This window comes from Salvelinus fontinalis, chromosome 10, assembly GCF_029448725.1.
Source record: "Salvelinus fontinalis isolate EN_2023a chromosome 10, ASM2944872v1, whole genome shotgun sequence".
Taxonomy (NCBI): Eukaryota; Metazoa; Chordata; class Actinopteri; order Salmoniformes; family Salmonidae; genus Salvelinus; species Salvelinus fontinalis.
In genome coordinates this window covers 18,736,199-18,748,274 of record NC_074674.1, presented here as the reverse complement: position 1 = coordinate 18,748,274, position 12,076 = coordinate 18,736,199, and the positions used below count along the sequence as shown (strand labels likewise).

The following is a 12,076-nucleotide window of genomic DNA, read 5'->3' as shown; positions in this document are numbered from 1 at the left end:
ATGGCTCATTAAAAGTAGGTGGGTAGTCTCCAGCTATAGCAGAGTCTACTGACAAGCTCAAAGCAGCAGACACACACAAACACACACACACACACACACACACACACACACACACACACACACACACACACACACACACACACACACACACACACACACACACACACACACACACACACACACACACACACACACACACACACACACACACACACACACACACACACACACACACACACACACACGAGACAGGCCTTCTGACAGGCTCAGAGCAGCAGAGAGACAGAAGAACTCCACATACAAGTACAGTGCTCTAATTACCCAGCCCAGACGGACAGATCGCCTCATCTCCGATCCAACCCAATCATCATTTAAAGCGCCAGCAGAGCTAAAAGTCTTTATCTGACACGAATACAAGGGACAGTCAAACACAAAGTGCTAGCGTAGGAGGATGAGCAGTGAAAACACAACTTAGACTCTCTGAGATGAAACCTAATTGGGATCGTTCGAATGGAGCAAAAACGTTTTCAAAGTGGCTGATTCCGAACTCATGAGTAAATGACATGATCTTATTAACGATTTCATTTAAACTAACAGCAATCAAAATCACTCCGATTGAGCTCTGGGCGAGGAACCAGTGTGACTCAGAAATCCACATTCATTTCCCACAGAGATTCGTCGCGAAACATTTTCTTTTGCTTTCTCACATATCCAATAGGGTTCGAATGGAGCTGGCATTTCAACATGAAGGGACCGGCCACATGTAATAGAACCGGTGGTGAATGGCAAGCGAAGGGTAAAATGGAACCTGGAGTAAGATGTGTGACATTTAGCCATAAATCACCTGTGAGACAGACAGAGCCAGGGCCGTGGGATTCGATTGGTCCAGTCTATGCTGCAGCAGCAGGGCCACAGAGGTAAGAGTGTCACCACTAAGACACACGCAGCACTCACACACAGAGGAGAGCATCCATCACACTCAGCCTCAGCCCACAGAGAGAGGGAGAGAGAGAGAGCGAGAGGGATCGGGGAGGAGGGAGAGAGGGAGGAGGGAGAGAGGGAGAGAGGGTGGAGAGAGAAGGAGGAAAACTGAGCGAAGCAGAAACCGAAATAAAGGGAGGAGGAGAGAAAGTGAGGGAGAGTTGGAATGACAGATTGGGGAGCAGAGCCCGGCTGGTTTTCACTGACAACACAAGCATGTCGACAGCGACCTCAGTAACCGGCCATCAGTCAAAGACGCGTCCAAACAAAACACATCTGCCAGCACACAGTCTAGGACACACAAACAAACACAAACACACAAGTCCCCCAAAAGGCAGACCAAAGATCCAGTATCAACACAGGCCCTCACACACAAACTAAAACCAGTGTGAAACCACAGTGTAAAACAGCTGTAATGTAAAACCACTGGGCCTACTGTACCTCTCATTGTCCACACTCCTGAATCCAGGCAGGATGTGTCTGAAGCTGGAGTTACGGTCCAGTTTGGGCTGGCTCTTAGTACGCTTTATAGAACCCTTCAGCCTCCGACTCAGAAAGCCCTGGAGAGAGAGGGAGGGAGGGAGTCAATAACAACATAATGACTTAGGATAATGACATGAAATGAATGAGTAGATGTGTTCCCAATCAGTCCATTGTTACAGTAATAATTCTATTGATAAAGCAATATCTGTCCAGTGAATAAACGATCGATATTAGCTCATAGATGGGCTTGGAAAGTCAAGTCAAGGACAGACAGGCCTGGTGATTGAGAACTGTCTGTAGATATGAGGCTATATGAGCCCTTAGAGAGATGTCACACGCCCTCAAAGGGAATATTCACACTCTCACTTGTACATACCACTAATCAGTCACTCACAGTCTGTCTATTTAGCTCTTTAGCTTTAGCGTCCATCCTTTCACCCAATCCCTCTCTCTCTTTCTCGTTCTCTCTCTGCACTTTTCTCAAGATCCTCCTCCGCCACATCTGCATCCCATGTCAGACTCCCTCAAGTACCTCTCTGTTTCCATAGAAACTGTTGGCTGGCATTGAGAGAGAGAGAGAGAGCGAGAGAGAGAGCGAGAGAGAGAGAGCGAGAGAGAGAGAGCGAGAGAGAGAGAGAGAGAGAGAGAGAGTGAGAGAGAGAGAGAGAGAGAGAGAGAGACAGAGAGAGAGAGAGAGAGAGAGAGAGAGAGTGAGAGAGAGAGAGAGAGAGAAAGAGAGAGAGAGAGAGAGAGAGAGTGAGAGAGAGAGAGAGTGAGAGTGAGAGAGAGAGAGAGAGAGAGAGAGAGAGAGAGAGAGAGAGAGAGAGAGAGAGAGAGAGAGAGAGAGAGAGAGAGCGAGAGAGGGGGGAACGTGGTGTAGAAAAGACCGGGACGGAGACGTGGCAAGTTTTCGAGGAGAACAAAAGGCCTAGCTTGTGATTTCCAGCTGACACAGCAGAGAAAGAGGAGTGATGATAACGACATTAAGACTCACTGAGAGAGAGGAGAGCAGAGAGAGAGTCACTTTAGTGTGCCCTCAATCTGTCTGAGGTGAAGGGAGGGGAGAAGAGCGGGAGGTTGGGCAGAGAAAGAACTACAGGAAAAGAGCAAAAGACAAAGAGAGAGAGAGACGTACTGCTGCTCTGTGAGGACACTGTTGCCTCCACCTGAGCGGCACGATGCCACACACACACACACACACACACACACACACACACACACACACACACACACACACACACACACACACACACACACACACACACACACACACACACACACACACACACACACACACACAGATACACACAGGCACGCACAAACACAAACAGCCTGCAGCACATCCACCCTGGACGATGACAGAAAACAAACGATAAACAGGCCTCTATCCAGCTGATAAAACACCTGTATAATTAACACCTGCAATGTGAATGAGTGTGTGTGTGGCTAAGGGGCATGGTAGGGTTGCAGCTACAATAATAATGACAGAACCTGGCCAGCAGATTACAGAGAACAGTGTTATTGTCATTCTCTGGATAGGGAACAAAGACCATCCGCTGTCACTCATCCAGTCACAGGAACTTACTACACAATACTTGAGACGCACAATGCACTCGAAGTTCAATCGTTGTTGACATGACTAAACACGAGGTATGTGAGGCAGCGCCACACGGCTACAGACACTTTGTGTGTTTTCAAATGTGTGTTTATGTACAGAAACATACAGTGATGTGGGATCAGGTAACCAAACCACATGTAGGTGCAGAGGTACAGCCTGTAGCTGCTTCTCTAGTACGCTCCAGCCAGCCTCTTCAAATCCCATTAGCTAAATGAATAAAGCTTCATCAGTCCTGATGGCTGGGAGGTCTAGACAGCCCCACTGCTCTCCTCTCCTCTCCCCCCCCTCCTCTCCTCTCCTCTCCTCTCCTCTCTTCCCATCCATGCAATGACTCACCGGCTGAGGGATTAGCCCAAATAAATCAGTCATGTAACTGAGCGGCTGGGTTTGGCTGACACGCAGACCTTGGTGTGTGTGTGTATGTGTGCTGTGTGTGTGTGTGCGCAGTGTTTGAATAAGGAACGGGGTAATCACAGGGTAGAGTGAGTCAGACTATTCACTCTGAGTATTTACTGCATGACGCTGTAATGAGGTTGGCATCTTTATTTAGTTCCAGCCTCCAATCAGACCATTCACAACATGACATGTCTGTCTTACCAACGAGGAGGGAGAGAGAAGGAGATAGAGAGGGGGGGGGGGGGGGGGTAAAGAGCAAAGGAGGCTGGTTGGAGGTGCTATAGGCGTACAGATTCATTGTAATGGCTGGAATGGAACGTTTCAAATATCAAACATGTGAAAACCATGTTTGACTTACATTTACACATTAGTCATTTAGCAGACACTCTTATCCAGTGCGACTTACAGGAGCAATTAGGCTTATGTGCCTTGCTCAAGGGCACATCGACAGCGCTCTTAACCGCTAGGCTACCTGCCTCCGTTCCATTCATTCCGTTTCAGCCCTTACAATGAGCCCGTCCTCCTATAGAGCCCACCCCACCAGCCTCCTCTGGTAAAGAGCGAGGTAGAGTGTGTGTGGTATGTTGTCTCGGGTTGTTTGATCCCCTGGGAGCCTCAGAAAGTTTGCACGGCAATTTCAGACACACACACATGCACGTTCAGGACACAGGCACGCGCACGCTAGCGAATGCGTGGGCTGATTTATAATCTGCAGTCGCCGTTATTTCTGCGGGGCGGGATGACATAAAGAGAAAACAATACACGGCGCGGGTACGTTGAGGTTTTTCGTTCACTATCGTAGGCTGTCTGCCATTAGTGCGTAAGCCTACGCTTCGGGGCCTATAACTGTACGCACAGCAACCAGCCTGCATGCCAATCGCCACGTGCTTTTGGGAAAGGTGCAGAAAAAGTTCACGCCGATCCGCGGTGGCAAAAACAAAAGGGACGTCAGAGTTCAATTCAAGGAGAGAAAAGCTGCGAAGAAAAAAAAGTAATGTTGAGGAAAGAATTAGTGAAAGAGGGTGATAGCTGTGTTATGTGTGATGATGGCGAGGCGCTATACAAATTCGACAATCAGAAGACAGGCCTAAATAGGCCTTAAGGCAAGTCAAGGGAACTGTAGCCTGATGTTCAGATGGGTTAAATGGAAACTGAAATCTGGACACGGACAGTAGATCGAGGAGGAATTGGTGCCTCTAGGGTATTTCAGACTGTTTACTGAAGAATCTGTCCGTTTTCTATGATTGGGCTTTGCTTATCGTGTGTTGTTGTGTATAATAACCTGTATTTTATTGTGTATATTGTGTTTTTTTCTGTGTATTGTGGTGCTATACAAGGCTCATCTGGAAAAGAGACCGTGGTCTCAGCACTGACTCTCTGTCAAAATAAACTTTAAATTAAAAAATACAGAAAAAAGCTCTCAATTAGCCTCAATATTAAGTTCTGCAGAATTAAACATTTCTTGCAGTAAAATGATACACCAAATGTAGGCTATATTTTAATTCGGGAGCAGGAGTGACCCACGCACCACTAACACACATACACAGTCTTGTCCAGCTAACCTTCTGGGGACACACAATTTAGTTCCACTCAAATCCTATTTTCCCTAACTCATAACCCTAAACCTAACCCTAACCCAAACAAGTACTCTTACCCTTACCCTAACCTCAACCCCAAAACCTAACCATAACCCTAACCCTAAACCTAGCTCCTAACCCTAAAACCAACCCTTAACGTAATTCTAACCATAACACTAATTCTAACCTTAACCCTAAACCCCCTAGAAATAGTGTAACCGATGTGAAATGGCTAGCTAGTTAGCGGTGGTACGCGCTAATAGCGTTTCAATCGGTGACGTCACTCGCTTTGAGACCTTGAAGCAGTGGTTCCCCTTGCAGAGCCGCGGCGTTTGTGGAGCGATGGGTAACGATGCTTCGTGGATGACTGTTGTTGATGTGTGCAGAGGGTCTCTGGTTCGCGCAAGGGGACGGACTAAAGTTATACTGTTACATTGATGCTGTTGATCCGGATCACTGGTTGCTGCGGAAAAGGAGGAGGTCGAAAGGGGGGTGAGTGTAACCGATGTGAAATGGCTAGCTAGTTAGCGGTGGTGCGCGCTAATAGCGTTTCAATCGGTGACGTCACTCGCTTTGAGACCTTGAAGTAGTGGTTCCCCTTGCAGAGGGGCTTTTGTGGAGCGATGGGTAACGATGCTTCGTGGTTGACTGTTGTTGATGTGTGCAGAGGGTCCCTGGTTCGCGCCCGGGTCGGGGCGACGGACTAAAGTTATACTGTTACAATAGCATGTGACCTCGTGGGGACTAAGAAAATGTCCCTAGTTGGTCAAATTTTGGTTCATTTACTATTCTTGTGGGGAATAGTTAAACACACACACACACACACACACACACACACACACACACACACACACACACACACACACACACACACACACACACACACACACACACACACACACACACACACACACACACACACACACACACACACACACACACACACACACACGACTCTATAACCCTCTAAAGCAGAAGTAATTCCACACCTCACACACACAAAGGAAGCTTTTTTTCCTCTGCGAGAGTGTAGGACTGCACGCGCGCTGGGCTAACAAATGAAATCCCCATCCATTCCTCTCAGCCAGATAACTAAAGTAAGTGAATGGAGTCCTGTCCCTGTAGGGTAATGGAGGGGGGGGGGGGGGGTTATTAGTGGCTGGCTGGCTGCTTTGGCTTGCGTTGTTGGTCTCTCTCTCCCCTTCTACCTCTCTCTCTGTCTCTCCTCCCTCTCTCTGTCTCTCATTCCCCTGACTGATGGGGCCTGAACCTCAGCTACAGGCTGTTTAGAGAGAGGGGGGGAGGGACGGACAAAAGCTACAGGTTCTTTTCCCACCACTTCTCCTCCTCTCTCTCCTCTAACTCATATTTGATCTGGGGGACATGATGAGGGTGTGTTGGCCTATTTACTCTGGGATTTGAAACACTCTGTTCACAAATTCATGTACTGCCTGTCACGAATTTCATATAAGTTGATTGCGTCTATTTTCTGATCATTTCTGATCATTTCTGATCACACTAGTTTGGTAGGAGTGGGTTAAGGGCATACAGAATAGCAGCCTACACTGTACACTCTCAGTCAGTTCAATATAAATGACGGGTACTAGAACTAGCAACTACTATCTAGCATCCGAGCCTCTGGGAACCAAGGACACTGCCCTGCCAAGGTGAACCATTCATCTAGCTCAGGGGTAGGCAACCCTGGTCCTGATTAGATAGAGAGACAGGAGTGAACGAAAGAGAAGGTGTGATAGAGAAACAGGGGTGAACGAGAGATGAGCAATACAAAGAGAGAGAGGAGTGAAAGAGGGTGAATGAAAAGGACCACCTTTTCATGTGTGAGCTGGTTGGTTTGCCGATCAGGCCCTTGTCACTGCCCGGTTCTCTCTGACACGCGTGGACCCACTCCACATTAAGACTCAACATGGGACGGAGGACATTTTGGGCCGAGTTTAACACAGTGACACCTTCCCTCGTTGCACCCTACTACTACTTGTACTGAGACGGCCCTCTTCGTCCTCAACTCAACCTTAAATATAGATCAAACTATTATGTGCTTTGATCGCTGTGACGTGTTCTCAGAAATGATCATTACTTCCACATATTTCCAAACCCTGTACTTGTCGAAGATGATCAATACTTTAATACATAAAACCTGCATTTAAATGACGGTAAAAACTAAGGTAAAACATTGCAATATGCATGATGTCATTGACCTTGTTAGAAATGACGCTCTGAGGTTATCAGTACTGTACATTGACTTCATTTAATGACATTATATTCTTCAAAGCTCCATGGTTTATAACATGCACCATACATTCCACCATCCAAGACACCAAACTAATTTATGCCAAACACATTAAACATGGTTCTGACTGTTAACAGTAAAGGCTGTCTACAGGACAACACCTTTCCATTCATTATTATGGCCCATATTCTCCTAGCCTGTGGTTATCACTGTGATAACACGCTAGTAACATGCCAGTAACACGGAGTGGCTGTATGACGATAAGGCTGTCACAGCCAGAGGACACCACTTCACCATTACATGTTAACACACTGTAAGTCACAACAGCCTCGCTCGTTAGTCCTAACTCACCTCGGCTGACAGCTAATTAGGCCTAGTGTGTGTGTATGTGAGAGTGTGTGCGGGCGTGATGGTGTGGCTGAGGTCAAAAATAACCCAACGCATGTTCTGTCCACTATTTACCCAAAGCTGAGTTGCATTTAACCCAGCATTTTTCAGAGTGTAGCAGATAACAATATAGCAATAAATCCAGTGAGGACCTGCAGTACACGCGAGTAAAATAACAGAGAGTAAACATATGGCAAGGTGTATTCTAGGGTAAAGCCCTAGAATACACAATAAAATATGGATTTGTTGACACTTACAGTGCTGTGAAAAAGTATTTGCCCCTTTTCAGATTCCCTGTATTTTTGCATGTTTTTTTACACTGAATGTTATCAGATCTTCAACCAGATCATAATATTAGATAAAGGTAACCTGAGTTTACAGATAACAGCAAAATGTGATACTTATTTATTTAATTAACAAAGTTAAGCAACACCCAATTCTCCTGTGTGAAAAGTAATTGCCCCCTTTTCACTCAATAACTGGTTGTGCCACCTTTTTAGCTGCAACGACTGCAACCAAATGCTTCATGTAGTTTTGATCAGTCTCTCACGTCGCTGTGGAGGAATTTTGGCTCACTCGTCCATGCAGAACTGCTGTAACTCAGAGACGTTTGCTCGTTTCAAGTCCTGCCACAACATCTCAATTGGGCTTAGAACTGGACTTCGACTAGGCCATTCCAAAACTTCTTCAAATTTGTTGCTTTTTAACCATTTTCATGCAGACTTGATCGTGTGTTTTGGATCATTGTCTTGCTGCATGACCCAGCTGCGCTTCAGCTCCAGCTCACAGACGGATGGCCTTGTAGAATTCTCTGATACAGAGCAGAATTCACGGCTCCTTCTATTAAAGCAAGCCGTTCAGGTCCTGAGGCAGCAAAACATCCCCAAAACATCCCATGCTTGACCGTTGGTATAATGTTCTTCCTGTGGACCCACCTCATCTAAAGTACCTGAGTATCAAAAATATGCAAAAGTAGAGACAATTAGAAAGGGGACAAATACTTCTCCACAGCACTGCATGTGAACACCTGTATGTCTGAGATGACTCATTCAAACTTACTGTATTTCTGCGTGTTTTTGTTCGTGTGCGCTACAGTCATGTGTGTGTGTGTGTGCACGCACGTGTGTGTCCATACTCCTGTTTCCTCTGAGCCAGCGGTTTGTTGAATCATCGTGATCAGGACAGCCCATGGGATTTATTTTGTTTGAGCAGAGGGGACACCAGTCACAGCAGGCTACCATTCCACAGCCCCCCCCCCCCCCCCCCACACACACACACAAACACACAAAATCACTGGGCCAGAGTCTCCAATTAAACCCCTAGAACAATCTGAGAGCGAGGGGGAGGAACGTAGGGGGGAGAGTGGGAGGGATAGAGGGAGAGATTGGATGAGAAGAAGTCCTAATTCAGAATCAATTTGCAGAGGCGTTGCAATCAGCCTCAAGGGTTTGTTGTGTAGCTGTGCGAGAAGAGTCAAATTGGGTTGGCACCACTCTCTCCACTTTCGAGAAGAATAGGACAAAATTGTGTATCCTGCACTCTTAGAATCTAGAACCTAAAATAGTTATTCAGCTGTCCACATTTATTTATTATTTACTTAACTAGGCAAGTTAGTTAAGAATAAATTCTTATTCACAATGACGACCTACCCCAGCCAAACCCTCCCCTAACCCGGATGACGCTGGGCCAGTTGTGCACGGCCCTATGGTACTCCCGATCACGGCTGGTTGTGATACAGCCCGGGATCAAACCAGGGTCTGTTGTGACCCCTTTATCACTGAGATTCAGTGCCTTAGACCGCAGTGCCACTTGGAAAGTCTCATTGCAGAACCCTTTGAAGAAATTTTTTGGTTCCAGGTAAATTCTTTTGGTTCCAGGTAGAACCCTTTTGGGTTCCATGTAGAACACTTTCCACAAAGTTTTTTTTTTAACCTGGAACCAAAAAGGAGTTCTCTTATGGAGTCAGCCAAAGAACCCTACACACACATGGCCTCCCGATTGTCACAGCGGTTTAAGGCACTGCATCTCAGTGCTAGAGGCGTCACTACAGACCCTGGTTTGATCCCGGGCTGTATTAGAACCGACCTTGATCGGGAGTCCCACAGGGCGGCGCATAATTGGCCCAGCGTCGTCCGGATTAGGGGAGGGTTAGGCCGTCATTGTGAATAAGAATTTGTTTGTAACTGACTTGCCTGGTTAAATAAAAAATATATAATTCTAAGAGCATGGGTTAGTTATTTGGGGGAGAGAGAGAATTCTTCAACCATGTGTGTGTGTGAAGTCTTCTTATCAAATCAGTGTGTGTGTTTGCATGACAGAGTCCGGGGCCGGGATAACTGTGAGAGAGAGTCATTTTGACAGATTTAGCTCAAAGCCTAGGAGGGGGTAGTTTAGATGTCAGGACTGGTCTTTCAGGAGGAGAGAGAGGACAAAGAGCCCGGGATGTCCTTTCACCAACTGGCCAGGATGGATGGAGGGTGAGGGATGTCACTCACTCACACAAACGCATTCACACACTACATTGCATCTAAGTAAATGCAGTGGGCAAAAAGTGGACTGTACCCGTATTTGCCAGAAGGGGGCAGGCAGTGCAATGACAAACATATGGAACAGTCTGCAGATACTCTGATGTTAAATCTATTGTCGTCTCATTGGAGGGGTATAAAGTTACCCTGATTCTATGGCAGGTTTGAGATTTTATCGCTTATGGTTTAAGGGAGGGTTTGAGTTTGGTAAGCTGATCCGAGATGTGTGCCTAATGGGCCAGGTACCTTCTACCTCTATCATATCATATCCAAACATGAACCTAATGGCCTCATGACTCAGAAGAAAGAGAAATGGTCATGTGACTCTACAGCGAGACACAGTGGCTTCATCTCATCACTTGTCTCCTCTCCTCTCTCGTTCTCTCCATTCCTCTCCTCTTTCCTTTGGTCCCTGCAGAGAGCAGCTTAACTGGCACCCGATCAATATTAAGCCTACTCTCTGTCTGTCGGACTCCTCTGTGTCTCACTAACCCTTCTATTTGTCTCTTCTCTCTCCCCCTTTTGGCCCTCTTCTGCACTCTCTCACCTCCTCTTACTCTCTCTCAACTTCTCTCTTACTCTCTTGCTCGTATGCGCACACGCACACACACACACACACCGTGAATGTTTAGCCACAGCATGCGTAATCCCTTGCCACAACACTTTGTCTACATGTGCAACCACGCTACCATTCTCCATTCATAATTTCAAGGAGCCAATCCACAGCAACTTAATTTGCTATTAAAACCCGGAGGAAACAACCGCTCAGTTCATAAAACACACTTCAGTCGCACTTTGTGGAAGTTCAACCGCTCCGTGTGTTGTTAATATGGCTTCCAGTACACTCCGTGTGTTGTTAATATGGCTTCCAGTACACTCCGTGTGTTGTTAATATGGCTTCCAGTACGCTCTGTGTGTTGTTAATATGGCTTCCAGTACACTCCGTGTGTTGTTAATATGGCTTCCAGTACACTCCGTGTGTTGTTAATATGGCTTCCAGTACACTCCGTGTGTTGTTAATATGGCTTCCAGTACGCTCCGTGTGTTGTTAATATGGCTTCCAGTACGCTCCGTGTGTTGTTAATATGGCTTCCAGTACGCTCCGTGTGTTGTTAATATGGCTTCCAGTACGCTCCGTGTGTTGTTAATATGGCTTCCAGTACGCTCCGTGTGTTGTTAATATGGCTTCCAGTACGCTCCGTGTGTTGTTAATATGGCTTCCAGTACGCTCCGTGTGTTGTTAATACGGCTTCCAGTACACTCCGTGTGTTGTTAATATGGCTTCCAGTATGCTCCGTGTGTTGTTAATATGGCTTCCAGTACACGGGGTTAGTGTGAGAGGCACATCAACAATCTTTATAGGTGCAGTCAACAGACAGCAATAGGACTCTATGGACACACGGTGTGGAGGGGAGGGTTTTGCCATTGTCAGAGAGAGATCGATGGAAGGAGAGCGAGAGACAGAGACAGGAGCACACCACATCAGCTTGAGTTCGACAAAAGACGGAGACCTTGGTAACCGACACGAGTGAAGCTAATGTACATGTTGTCAGGCTATAGGAATACTCGCTGTTTGAACCAGTCATGCGTGTTCTGCGGTGGACAGCGGAGGATTTCCATTGCATCAGCAACATAAAGAGTTTGCTTGCATCCCGAATGTATCCCTGATGACTGTGTACAGGTCACCTAGAGGTCCCCCTCTTCACTCTCATCTCTAATTTGATGGGGATGCGCTCTGCTAATAGGTGGTAAGCTACTTATGGATGACTCACAGAGCATTTCTGCAGTTTATTAAGTAGCAGTATTGAATAAAACACGATGAGAAGTGGCTCATTTTGAGCCAGGAAAACACATGTAAAGA

The 12,076-nt window shown here is 46.6% G+C and overlaps 1 protein-coding gene across 1 annotated transcript in view; it reads right to left on the bottom strand.

The window, feature by feature from the left end:
* Positions 1 to 1,226: 1,226 nt before the first annotated feature.
* The window catches only part of LOC129863247 (RNA-binding protein 25-like), a gene marked incomplete at its 5' end in the record, with an annotated part of 19,509 nt that continues 8,659 nt past the window's right edge, over positions 1,227 to 12,076 (bottom strand). The window contains 2 exons of the mRNA XM_055935155.1: positions 1,227 to 1,272; positions 1,423 to 1,541. Coding sequence (XP_055791130.1) covers positions 1,227 to 1,272; positions 1,423 to 1,541 — 165 coding nt within the window. The remainder of the gene's footprint in view (positions 1,273 to 1,422; positions 1,542 to 12,076) is intronic.